General features: G+C 35.0%; 1 protein-coding gene across 1 annotated transcript; it reads left to right on the plus strand.

Annotated features, from left to right (window-relative positions):
• Window positions 1-14072: 14072 nt before the first annotated feature.
• On the plus strand, window positions 14073-14801 carry LOC141701049 (uncharacterized). Its single transcript, XM_074504693.1, has one exon. The coding sequence runs from the start codon at window positions 14073-14075 to the stop codon at window positions 14799-14801; it is 729 nt and encodes a 242-aa protein (XP_074360794.1).

Raw genomic sequence — 14801 nt, forward strand, 5'->3', positions numbered from 1 at the left:
CTCACTGATTCGCTTAAGTCACTCGGGTACCCTCGGCTCCACCATTTTTAATAATTTAACCTTTACGAGTTTTAAAGCGATTCCTTTGCGAGTGACTTACCAACTGCCTAAAACACTTACCATAAATGTTTCATGCATTAATTAACCCTTTTTGGTCTTTAACCTACATTTCAAAGTAAGGCGAGGGGAAAAGTTTCGTTCGCGAAACGCCGTTACTTGAAACGGTCGTTTCTCCTAAACCGTGCATCGGAATCGAACGAACTACATATCAAAACGAAGCTCGTAACATGAGCTATCTAAACATGACAATGGTCAAAACCTAGCAGTGAGTTCAAGGGTTCTGATGTTAAGAACAAAAACAGTCTACGGTAAATCGGACATTACGACGGCTATGTTTACGCGATTTCCCAAATTTAAACCAACTCAAAACAACCACAATCCAACCCCAATTCACAACCCAATCCAAACTCCATCCATACTTTATCATAACAGCCCCAACAACTCAACATTAACAATTTATACTATTCTTTATCATGAATTTAAACTACACTTAAGTTCATTAATCAACAACCAAGATTTACAACTCCAAAAACAACCCAAAACCAACTAATCTCTACATACACAACCATCAAGCCTCTCATGAACTATATTACTCATATTATGCTCTTAACATTCAATAACAAATCTTGGTTAAGAGATTATACCTTCCTTGAAGCTTTTAATCCATGAAAGATCCTTGGAATGTCCATGGAAGCCTTAATATATGCTTAAGCTACCTTGACCTTGCAAATAAAATCAAGAATCACAAATTTGTTCTTGAAAGTTACTATTCACCCTAAACTAAAATGATTTGTTTGAGATAGAAAACCTTTGATTCAAGCACTCAAACTACTTGCTCTTCTTAGTTATGAAATATAGGATCCAAAGAAACAAACCTTATAATTTTCCATGGAGTATAGCTTGTGTTTTGAATTTCTAATTCACCATTTTGGTGAAAAATTCGAAATGAAGAAGATGAAAAGGGGGGAGAGAGAAGCTTGCTTTGTTTTCTTGATCTTTGTGCATAAAAAGCTTGGTTGATATCCTTTTGTTTTGTTAATTACCTTTTAACCATGGTAAAATTTGTGTGGCTCGAAATCAACCAACAATACCTTCCCTTTGGTCATGCTTATGTCATCCTCCTATGTCATCTTCCCACACTTGTCATCTTCTTGTTGGTGTGGTGACATCATCATCACTAACCTCTTTGATTAGCTCTTAATTACTTGGCTAATGACCGCTGATCTGTTATACGGTTCACTTAACTTTCGTTCTCGTTTATCGTTTGAGGGATCATACCCGGGATCTTATTACTTGGGTTCCCTTAACCTTTCTCAATACATTATATTCCTTTTATGATCCTCTCTTATAATCCTTGAATTTAAATCCTTTTAATCATGTTACCTTATACTCAATTCTTTCCGTATCTAGTGGATTTTCGGGAAAAATCAAAGTGTTCGGAATTGGATTCTGACGATCTTTACATACACTTATATACCATATAGAGTACTAATAAAATCTCAGAATATCCATAACAGAACCCCTACATAGAGTGGCATGAAAAGTTTTCTCATTCAGAAAAAACACTATTCATAAGGGTTTCAAAAATTTCCAAAAATTGGGGTTATTACAGTCTCCCCTCCTTAAAAGGATTCCGTCCCGGAATCAGATAGAAAACGAATGGGGATACTTTCTTAGCATTACACTTTCTAACTCTCGAGTCAATTTTCCCACATTGTTGTTCTACCACCAAACTCTGCCTAGTTTGATAATCCTTCTCCTAAGCACTTGTTCCTTTTCACTCTATAACCCTTCATGGTTGCTCCATATAGGTTACGTCGGGTTGCATATCTATGCGCTCATATGCCTCTATTTATCTGGCATCTGAATTACACTCCCTTAACATTGATACGTGAAACGCGTTATGACTCGCTACATGTTCTGGGGTAAGGCTAGCTCATATGCTAACTTCCCAATACTCCTTAATATATCCAAGGGTCCAACAAATTGTAGACTTAGCTTTCCTTTCTTTCCGAACCTCATCAATCCTTTTCAAGGGTTTCCAAGGGGATACCTATAACATTACTAGGCCCCCTATTTCATACTCTTTGTCCTTTTTTGAGTCAAATCAGCATACCTCTTATGTCCATCTTGGGTTACTACCAGCCGTCCTCTGATTAGATCTATTATATCCCTGGTCCTTTGGACTACTGCGGGTCCGAGCATCTTGCGCTCTACAACTTCATCCTAACATAAGGGAGATCGACATTATCTTCCCTCAAGGATCTCATAAGGCGACATCTCGATAATGACATATGATCTATTGTCGTGATATAACTAAATCCGCGTTAAGTGATCATTCCAAATTCTTTCAAGTCTATCGCATGGAATTTTATCACAGCTTCTAGCACTATAGCTTTGGCGTCTCAATACCCATTCTTTTCCAGTTCGTAATCGCTACTACCTTCCGTTCCTAATATTATACTGGTTATACTTTTGCTCGTTAGCGTTCTATAACCTTTTAATAACCACGTCAACCTTAGTATCACGAATGTATTCCCATTCTGCATACTACCACCACTTTATTACTCCTTTTTCAGTTGTTTCTATTTTCCAAAATTTGATCAATCAAATAGAAGTAAAGGAATTTGTTGAGAGATCACTAAGATCATGAACACTTGTTATATCGCATAGTTAGTACAGAAGGTGGCCAGCCTTTAGTACTTGACAAGCAATTAAACAATAGATGGTATCCTACTAGGCTTCTATCACACAGATAGATAGTCATTCGGCAATACCTCCCCTTCTGGAAGGGTTGTTCTTCTCAGATTACATGAAATGAAAAGAAGAGAAAAGAACGAACTGAAGAGAATTGTATATATAAAAATATATATATATATATACTGCCACAAAATATCTGGCTTGGAACCTACCTCTGAATTATAGAGGTTTGTCATAGGAGAACAAAACATAAACGTATTTATATCAGCATCAAGTATTATAGCATCGTATTTCCCATGCCTAAATATTTCTATTCCGTCCATCATTCTATGGACCCATGCTCTTCTTCGAGCTTATACACAATCACCTTTGAAACTCCCTCGATATCGAAAATCGAATCTGGGATCTCATTCTAGACCTCATCGTTACTAGAATCCATTTCTATACCGCAACCTTCTTCGTATGGGTAATACTACTCTTTATCGATAAGAAGGAATAAATATATCATAGGTAGATAATTGACTTAATTAGTCTATCAATGATAACTTATACACCACCACGACCCGATTAGTGGTACTTACTCTCAACATCCATTCCAATACAACTCTCACGGTTGTAAGTAATCAGCTCATTACTCTCAGAATCATTCCTACATTACTATGGCCCACCGTTGACCTACTGTAGTCATTCATTTTCCATGAAGTTTTAATAGCTAACCATACGGAGTCCATTCATATCATATCGAATTCTTCTAAGGAGGTAACATGATCACCGTTCTTGATTCATGAAGAACACTCCTGATCCTGACGTACATTCATGACGTGAAGCAGATAAAATTGCAGAAGAGTTTCAATCAAAGCAACGATAGCAGGTTAATACCATTCTTAATCATATGCCTTAAATAGAAGACTTAACTCAAAGGTTCGTCTAGTCCTTTTGGAAATATGGTCCTGGCTTATCCCAAGATAGGACCTCCTAAGATAGATAGCCCGTTTATGGCGATTACACGAATTAAACTTTTACCAACTACTATTACGGTTGGGTATTGCACAGTCATCAGAAGGAATGTCAATCTTCCAAACCATAATACAACCTTCACAGTTTTAACCATCATCACTGTATTCCTCTGGCACAAGCGCCTATAATTATCCTCTTACCTTTAAAGTGTCGGCCACCTCTTTGGCCTTTCCTGATAGTAAAATTTCCTTACAGTCAATGTCATTTTAACCACCTCCAAATAAATTTTCTACCTTATTTCAATCACTGCTTTTGTGAAGATGTATTCCTTAAAATCTAATGAGTAAAAAAAAATATCACCATTTTTCCATAAGTTATTGCCTCAGTCGTTAGAGGTTAATCACTGTCACGACTGACTCTCAATCATACTTAGAACATCTTTTATCTTAAGTCTTAATTGCCCTGAATAATTTCGACCTTTACTGGTTCAATCCATACTTTCTCGTGGTTTAACACGTGCCCCACTTGGCATCATTATAATTATGTCATATTTCCTTTATCAACATTTTTATTCTTGAGAATTTCGAATATTTCCTTTCTCCTTGTAAAACCTTTAAGGTTATCCTTCAATCGTTCCTCCTGTATTCCCTATATACAGGGCATATCAAAATACCATTTATTGATACTAGAACCATTGTCTATATACTTCTGAAAAATTTCTCCACTGATCCTTAAAGGTTATTATTACCTTAATCCTTTCCAATTCATACTGTCAAAACTCATACTATCCCTATTAAGGGTGAAATGCCAACCTTTATGTATTCCCCTAGGATTCGTTTTAAGTTACCGATGTTCTATCCTTAATTCCACCTTTAAAAAGGTACAAGCATCCTTCCATGGATAAATAAAGTCATATATCCCTGATAAGGGTATCTTATTCAATCATTTCCACCTCGATAGTCTATACCGAATTTCACAATAGCATCCTTATTCAAGTTAAGGTCAATCCACATGGCCTCCAAAAGATAAAAATGGTTATCCGCTTTTCTTTCCTGATTTGGTAATGATCACATGGATGATCTGGAAGATATTGGTCGTGTTCAACGTGAACTTCTTCTTAATAAATCCTTATTTACTTTTGTTGTTTATCTCAACAGTCATCTCAATGTTGGGATATCTTTCATACCTGGCGTTTCCCTTCCTGGGTATCAAGCCACCGGTCTTACACTTCACATTCTTGAAGGTCACTTCCTTCATCCAATTTTCTTAATTTCTTACTTTCTTGTCTCCTCAGTCTATCCGCGTCTCATTATTTATCCTTCGAACTATCTCAAGGTTTCTTCGAATCCTCCCAACTTACAGGGGATAATATATATGTATCTCTTATGCCCTCAACCATCAATTTTAACTCATGGTGAATCACCCTCATCCTGACGATTACTTACTTTTCTATTTCTATTACTACGAGTCTTTAGGGTTTCCTCATACCCAACTTCCTTATCATTATTTCATGAACTAACACAACATAAGCATTGATTTCAAACATCCCGTCATTCTGGATTCGTGTCCTCAGAACGAATCTTGACAACTTTTACAACTTAGATTCATAATTTATCATACTCGTCTGCCTTTGTTCTGACTCTAATGCTTTTACACTATCTCCTTATCTTTGGGAATTACTTTCCCGAAAACAATTGACTGGACTTAAATCAGTTTATTATAATCTCTTGCTCCGTGCCTTCCTTGGCCTTTCACCAGCAGGTGGTCTCTCTCTTAGGAGGGTGAGTGATAAAAACAGTCTTTTGTGATTCGTCAATCATTTAGAATCTCAAATGATTCCTATATTTCCTTTAGCCAGGCTCTTGCCTCGACTAGGTCAACCTATTCCTTGGAACTCTGAGAGCTTAACGATTTAAAGGTCATGAAAGAATTTCCTGCCGCATTGTCCCCTCAGGGTGGTGGTTGGGGATAATAGTCTAAGTTCTGTCTAGACAGGTCCATAAATTGCCATATAGGAGTACTGTCTCGGGTCTCCTTTCCTTACTCGACTTTCTGTTTCCTTAGTATGAAATGTTTCAACCTTCTCCCATAATCGGGGTTATCTTATACATTAAAAACCTTGTTTTCCACTCTATTATGTTATGGGTTCCTTCTATCTTGATGGCGTCCTCCCTGACTATCACATTCAGGGTTTGCTCTAACTCTTATTCCTCAAACTAGCTTTCATCTAAGATTTCATCTTTAAGCTCTTAAACATTTGGAACCCAAATTCTATAGGAATACCTCATTATTCCCTTATCATCTCTCTCGGTATTAATCTCATATCTATTTGTTGGCTCTCTGCCTTCATTCATCACTTTTTCTGGCATAATCTGTTCCTTTCCAATAATTCGGGCTGTATTGCTATCTCAAACAGCTTTTCGGTACCGGCTCTGGTTACCTTCACTAATATTTCCATTTTCTCAAAATCTCTTATAAACTCTCCAAAAGACATTATCATCTTGAGTCTCTCCTTTTTACTAAGGGCATCAGCCACCACATTGGCTTTCCCCGAATGATAAAGAATCTCCCAATCATAATTCTTGATTAGCTCTAACCGCCTCCTCTGGCGTATGTTGAGCTCTTTCTACGTAAAAAGGTACTAGAGCTCCTATGGTTTGTGTAAATCTTGCACTTCTCTCCATACAAGTAGTGCCTCCAATCTTTAGGGTAAAACTATTGCCACGAGCCTAAGCTCATGAGCGGGGATATCGAATTTCATATTACCTTAATTGTCTTGACATGTACGCGATTACCTTACCGTGCTGCATAAGCACGCACCCTAAGCCCTTGTGCGAAGCGTCACTATACTTCACAAAATCTCTTTTTCCATCCGGCAACGCCAGCATAAGGGCCATCACCAACCTCTGCTTCAGTTCTTGAAAGCTGTTCTCGCATTTCTCTGTCCATTCGAACTTCTCAGTCTTACGAGTAAGCCGCGTTAAAGGGGCTACTATCTTTATAACTTGAACGAACCTCCGGTAGTGACCGGCCAATCCTACCTCTGGTAGTCGACCAAACCATGGTCATCAATTCATCAGTGGTCCTTTATCCAATCCTGTCAGGATCCTCCATGGGATCCTCCTCAATAACTATCCCTTCTAGGACAACATCCTCAACCGCTAAATCCTCAATATCAACATCATCCGGTCCTGCATTAGGACACTCTATCGGATCCACAATCCGATCTCCAATTAGTAATAAAATATCATCGCGATGTTGCTCCTCAACCTCAGGGTTCGGAGTCCCGCTACCATATACGATAACGAACTACGCTTCTATCGCTACATTTATAAGGGTTCCCATAAGGGTTTTAACTGTCAGTACTACGTTAGGTAGTCCGACAATGAACTTGGCAAGAGTTCTTATTATCTTAGTGAACTTATTATCTTAACGTCCCATCATCTCTGAGGTTTATAACGCTTAGCTCTGATACCATTTCTGTAACACCCCCAGATCCGGGGTCGGGGATCCGGGTTGTCACGAGTTCCATTTCCCTTATTAACACCCAATCTTAATAATTACTCAACTACTCTGTACTGTGACCCCACAATAAACACACACACCACACGTTATAGTCTCAGAGATGAACATCCAAAAATAACCACAAGTCATTTTATTCCATAATTATCTGCCAATACACCTTAAAAGGTTTTCTGAATAAATTTACATTTCTTTGCCATTATTACAATTCATAAATATAAATAAATCTGGTCCATCAAAAGTTGAAAGCCTAGCCTATTGGTAGTTCCTACCTCAGCTACGGCGGCATCAATGCTTCTAGAAAACTGCGGAACGTCTCCTAATCGCTTGCGAATCGGGAGCTTGGTTCTGTTCATCTTTTCTATCTGTTGTTGTGTGATGAAAGAAGAAAGCAAGGGTGAGCAACAAGCCCACCAAAATAATATGTATAATGATTAATAGTATATGAGTCTACTCATAATACTCATGAAAATCTTGGTCAAAAGAAATGAACCAAGTTTGATATCTTAATGCGATGAAGTCGCAAAATATTCAGTATATATACATATATACTTTTCAAAATAATGGAAGTCCTCTTCCATGCATAATATGCACAAAGTCCCATTGTATAACTGTATATAAAAAAATATCGTTGCAAGGTGATCTCATATATCTAACCTTGTCTCAACGTTTTTCTGAAAATCTTTGTCATTCATAAGACAATTATTAATTAGATATAAGTTTAAAAGATGAAGTTACCAAATACTTCGCTACACTTATATCATTCCCAAATACTACTTGAACTACCACCGTTCAAGTTATAATCAATTTCAAAAGTTCATCCCACTGATGAGACCACAAGATAAGACTTGAATAGATTCAATCTTTGAAATATTATTGAATGAAAAAGTTATGAGATACTTTATTTAGTCCCGATATATATATATCCACATATATATATCCCTTTAAACATTTCCTGGAATCTCTGTTATGCAAAGTATGAACAGAGTTTGAAACATCCAATGAATTTTGGAAAGGAAAAGAATTTTGGCATAAACCCGATATCTCGCTGATCAGGCAAAGATACCAATAAGTAACATTTTCTACTGTAGATGGATGAATTCCTCACCGGTCATCACCCTGGCCGCATTAGGACCTCGCGCTAGACCGTACCCCGGCCCCTCACGCGTTGATGGACTGCCACCCAGCCACTTACACAATAATAGACCGTACCCCGGCCTGTCGCTTATGCCGACTCAATGAGATGGGCTTACTTCCCGAACGTTGGGCAAGTAATCAATTCATTTACCAAATCTGCAACCTCGTTGCGAATATAAAATACATCACAGAGCCGGATTCCACAGGTTTTGAGCGAGTATTTAAATCCCCTTTAAAAAGGAAGATCTTAAATATAAAAAAATGAGTTTTGGGATCCGCTCTGACTTTTAAAAATCATTTTGAAGACTCGAAAACACTTTAAAGAGTGTTTGGAGTAAGGCTGATTTAATGAAGTAAATCAGTCCCCAGAATATTTAGAAAATGACTGAATATTATTATTTAAATAATATTCCCATAAAGAATAATCTTTATAAAAAAATAATTGAAGTAGAAGTATTAAAATTTATACTTGAAACGAGTATTAAATAACCAAAGATATACTTATATGAAAGTATTATCTTTATTTGAATAATCGAAAATAAGTTTGATTATTTACACCTTATTCTTTAATAAAATAAAGAATATATCTCAGCAAATAATCGGAGTCATAGATCCTCAAATGAATATTCAAATAATATTCAATAAATAAAATAAGCTGAGTCATAATACCTCGAATGAATATTATAAATAATATTCATTAAATAAAATAAAGGAGTCACACATCCTCAAATGAATATTCAAATAATATTCATTAAATAATATAAACTGAGTCATAAGCCCTCGAATGAATATTCAAATAATATTCAATAAATAATAAAAGGAGTCATACGCCTTCGAATAATATTCGAAATAATATTTAATAATAAAATAAAGTTTCAAGTTATCGAATAAACCTTATTCGATTAATAGTTTAGAAAACTATAACCATACATATATATAAATATATATATATAAATATCCATATCCATATATATAAAATCTACTCGGGATCCTCGACTCCCGGTTTTTGAAAATATTTTCACCTTTGGGTCCCTATACTAAGGGTATATGCAAGATACCGCTATCCTCTAGCATAGGTATTATCAACTGAACCAACAGATATATATTTCAAGAATATGAAACAGGCATGCATATATACCATATCACATGCTACAATATATCGCAAGAATTTGCTAAATAACCAACATGCATCTATCGCAAGATAATGCATATACAAGTGTATACATCACAACAACAGTATAACGGATAGAATACTTGCCTGAGCGACTGGGGGTTACGAATGGCTCGGGACGAGTCTGGTAACCTATAAGCAACAAGTAAGTTGGAATTAAACCAAAGTCACTTGTAAATCTATACTTTAACTAACTTAGACTCTAACGCTTGTTTTGCTCTCACTGATTCGCTTAAGTCACTCGGGTACCCTCGGCTCCACCATTTTTAATAATTTAACCTTTACGAGTTTTAAAGCGATTCCTTCGCGAGTGACTTACCAACTGCCTAAAACACTTACCATAAATGTTTCATGCATTAATTAACCCTTTTTGGTCTTTAACCTACATTTCAAAGTAAGGCGAGGGGAAAAGTTTCGTTCGCGAAACGCCGTTACTTGAAACGGTCGTTTCTCCTAAACCGTGCATCGGAATCGAACGAACTACATATCAAAATGAAGCTCGTAACATGAGCTATCTAAACATGACAATGGTCAAAACCTAGCAGTGAGTTCAAGGGTTCTGATGTTAAGAACAAAAACAGTCTACGGTAAATCGGACATTACGACGGCTATGTTTACGCGATTTCCCAAATTTAAACCAACTCAAAACAACCACAATCCAACCCCAATTCACAACCCAATCCAAACTCCATCCATACTTTATCATAACAGCCCCAACAACTCAACATTAACAATTTATACTATTCTTTATCATGAATTTAAACTACACTTAAGTTCATTAATCAACAACCAAGATTTACAACTCCAAAAACAACCCAAAACCAACTAATCTCTACATACACAACCATCAAGCCTCTCATGAACTATATTACTCATATTATGCTCTTAACATTCAATAACAAATCTTGGTTAAGAGATTATACCTTCCTTGAAGCTTTTAATCCATGAAAGATCCTTGGAATGTCCATGGAAGCCTTAATATATGCTTAAGCTACCTTGACCTTGCAAATAAAATCAAGAATCACAAATTTGTTCTTGAAAGTTACTATTCACCCTAAACTAAAATGATTTGTTTGAGATAGAAAACCTTTGATTCAAGCACTCAAACTACTTGCTCTTCTTAGTTATGAAATATAGGATCCAAAGAAACAAACCTTATAATTTTCCATGGAGTATAGCTTGTGTTTTGAATTTCTAATTCACCATTTTGGTGAAAAATTCGAAATGAAGAAGATGAAAAGGGGGGAGAGAGAAGCTTGCTTTGTTTTCTTGATCTTTGTGCATAAAAAGCTTGGTTGATATCCTTTTGTTTTGTTAATTACCTTTTAACCATGGTAAAATTTGTGTGGCTTGAAATCAACCAACAATACCTTCCCTTTGGTCATGCTTATGTCATCCTCCTATGTCATCTTCCCACACTTGTCATCTTCTTGTTGGTGTGGTGACATCATCATCACTAACCTCTTTGATTAGCTCTTAATTACTTGGCTAATGACCGCTGATCTGTTATACGGTTCACTTAACTTTCGTTCTCGTTTATCGTTTGAGGGATCATACCCGGGATCTTATTACTTGGGTTCCCTTAACCTTTCTCAATACATTATATTCCTTTTATGATCCTCTCTTATAATCCTTGAATTTAAATCCTTTTAATCATGTTACCTTATACTCAATTCTTTCCGTATCTAGTGGATTTTCGGGAAAAATCAAAGTGTTCGGAATTGGATTCTGACGATCTTTACATACACTTATATACCATATAGAGTACTAATAAAATCTCAGAATATCCATAACAGAACCCCTACATAGAGTGGCATGAAAAGTTTTCTCATTCAGAAAAAACACTATTCATAAGGGTTTCAAAAATTTCCAAAAATTGGGGTTATTACAAATTTGTAGTTAGTAATGATAATTAATGTTAATTAAATTATCCACTTGCAAGAGTTAATTACGTAGTTGGTTTGAATTAGAGCTTCTAGCCCATGTTCCCTCTTCTGGCCCATTTTCCTTAATTTCCTCTTGGTGGCCCAATGCATGCTTTCTCCCTTTGTTCTTTTTAGTATTCATTTAAATAACAAAACACGTACTAGTTTCTAGTTTCTGTTAATAGTTTCTATTAGCAGCATCCAACAACAGTAGTTATCAAATATTTAGTTTTTTTTTCTCTGATCTAATAGGTTCTATTTTTTTTTCTTTTTCTTGCTTTGATTTTAGTGTTTTAGTTAATTAATTGCATAGGTTTCTTTTAAGTAATAATTAAATCTTCTCTCATAATTTAATTGGTCTAGTTCGCCTAAATTAGAAATTAAGGTTTTGCGAAAAATATTTAGTCTCTGCGGAACGAATCTCAAATATTAAAACGAAAATTGTGCGCTTGCAATTAAAATGTTTATTTTTGGCACATCATGGGTCTTGTAGTGCTAAAGACTATCTTTGTTCGTTGTATCCTGGGAGACGGAAGCCGCATCACCTTATAGCACACACGGAAGGGGCTAATCTGTTTTAAGGATAGTGTGGTGCTCACATGCCTCGAATAAGTCTTTCGGTATTTTAATCTTGTATTCTTGATTTCAGGTAATTTCCAAACTGTACTCCCTACAATCATAACATACAAAAGATATGTCTTATTTATAGACTTTACAAATACAACTTATATCACTACATATATCATACTTATTTATTTTTACAACCTACACACTTGACTGTCAAACTTCTGCATGTTGGATGCTTCTTTTTAAACCCGCCTTAATTTGTTGTGTTAAAAACCATGCACATGAGGAGATGTTTTTGTTATCTTTTTTATTTCATAGACGTGAAATATATCTTATAGAAGATATGTGATCAATGATACCGGAAAATGTATGGGGAGAAATTAGCTCATATCCGGATAAAAGATAACATGTTCAGTGAAAAAATATTTCTAACATTTCATTTTGGCATCTTCTATATATAATTATATGTATTTTTTGTATATTTAAGGTATCGATCTACGTTACTAATCGAAATAAAATAATTCAAATATTTTTATTCGATCACGAAGCGTCAAAGCTAACATCAACAGAAGTTAATATGCTCATTGATTATAATATAACAGTAATGATAAACATTAGAATTAATAATAAATATAAAGTCCTAAAAATATTGTATGTTTAATTATAAGATAATGATTTATTTTGACAATTTATAAAACCCATTAAAGGAAGGGTAACATGACAGGTCTTGGAGAAATGAAAACCATTTCTTGAAAATAGTTGGCATTCACTATATTTTTGAATGTGTTATGTATTTATAGATGACTCTTAGCCTTTCATATGGTTATCTTAATTACTAGCAACCTTTGGCTCTCCATTTTCCTTGTAGCATCCATTCTATTATCCTATATAAGGCTTGCTTGTACTTTGTTTATGATATAGAATAACAAGATGATCTCTTTCATTATTATCTAGTTCTCTCTCAATCTCTCACATATATATATATATCAGATATAACACGTTATCAACACGATTTGCTTATAAAATGAGGAGATCAGTTTTACTTAAGTGTTTAAAGGAGATCATCAAAGTGTAAATAGGTGTTGGAAATCCAAGAAGAAAAAGGATTCTACGAAAATTTTATTATTTCAGTTTGTTCGTGAGGTAAGTACACTATTTTTTTTAGTTTACTTCGTTTTGCTTGCAATAAGATGATATGTATATGTTTATTATGTGTCCGATTCTCGTATATTTTGTATCTGATTCATTATCCATCGGAATTTATTGAGCTTATTCTCATTGTAAAGGAATTTATTGAGTTTCTGTGTATTTTTCCAAAATTTGCTTATAAGTATGTCAAAATCTGCATTTTGTGTAATCTGATTGTATGATTCAAGGTGATATGCAGTAACTTCTAAAATTCATAGTAAGTTAAATACTTGTTCAAATATTATGAGCCATACCATTCTGGAAAGATCCCGGAATTTTATACATTTTTCAGATAAAATCATCTTCATAGAGTAAATTGGTATTCTTTAAAACTGATCAGATTTGACTTTATCATAATTAGTCATTTTGTACGATATTTAATTTGAGATATTGGATCAATATGTTTCATCTTTGTTTGCTTTAATAGTTCCCACCTTCCTTGCTTTAATAATGAGATAAATTATAAATATGAAAATGGGTGCAATGTGCTAAGACGCTATATATAAAGTAGATTGCATTCAATGTACCATTAGATTGAATTCAATGCACCATCATCATGTTATATTATCAAGTGTTTTTAAATATTAATGCATATGTGTTTTCCTTGTATATTTTAAATATTGACTGAATGTGCTTATTATAAAAGTGCTAATGAAGCATGCATATGAAAGGGAACCAACTTGAGATATAGCGAAAATTCATGGGCATGAATATAAAAATAATGGCCATGAATTTTTTCTGATTTTATATTATGTTTATTATACATGTGAAATATGAACTTCTATATAAAGATATATCATTATCTTGATATTAACGTGTATTACCCTTTCTTTTTAGTAATCAAAATGTCGAATCTTACAAAGCTTGAATTTAACGCACTTCATGTCACCAGAAAAAATTATTTGACATGGATTCTTGATGCTGAAATCCTTCTTAGTGCAATAGGCCTCGGTGACACTATAAAAGAGGGAAATAAAACTTCTGAACAAGATAAGGAAAAAGCCATGATATTTCTTCGCCACCACCTTGATGAAGGATTGAAATCTGAATATTTGACTATTAAAAATCCATCAACACTTTGGAGGGATCTCAAAGAAAGATATGACCACCAAAAAACGGTGATACTTCCTAAAGCTTGCTATGATTGGCTACACTTGCGATTGCAAGATTATAAAAGTGTGAGCGAGTATAACTCTATCATGTTTAAGATTACATCGCAATTGAAATTATGTGGCGAGAAGAATATAACCGATAAAGATATGTTGGAAAAAACATATTCCACTTTCCATGCAAATAATATGTTCTTGCAGCAACAATATCGTGACCGTGGATTCACAAAATATTCTGAGCTGATTTCTGTTTTGCTTCTTGCTAAACAAAATAATAAATTTTTGCTAAAAAATCATCAAGCACGTCCAACTGGCTCAACACCATTCCCTGAAGTGAATGCGGTGACTAATAATGAATATAGAGATAATAAAACAGTTGGACGGGGACATGGGCATGGACGTGGGCGTGGGCGTGGACATGCCCGTGGTCATGATTTTGTACATGGTAGAGGCGGTAATCAATAA

This window comes from Apium graveolens, chromosome 2 (assembly GCF_009905375.1).
Source record: "Apium graveolens cultivar Ventura chromosome 2, ASM990537v1, whole genome shotgun sequence".
Classification (NCBI taxonomy): domain Eukaryota; kingdom Viridiplantae; phylum Streptophyta; class Magnoliopsida; order Apiales; family Apiaceae; genus Apium; species Apium graveolens.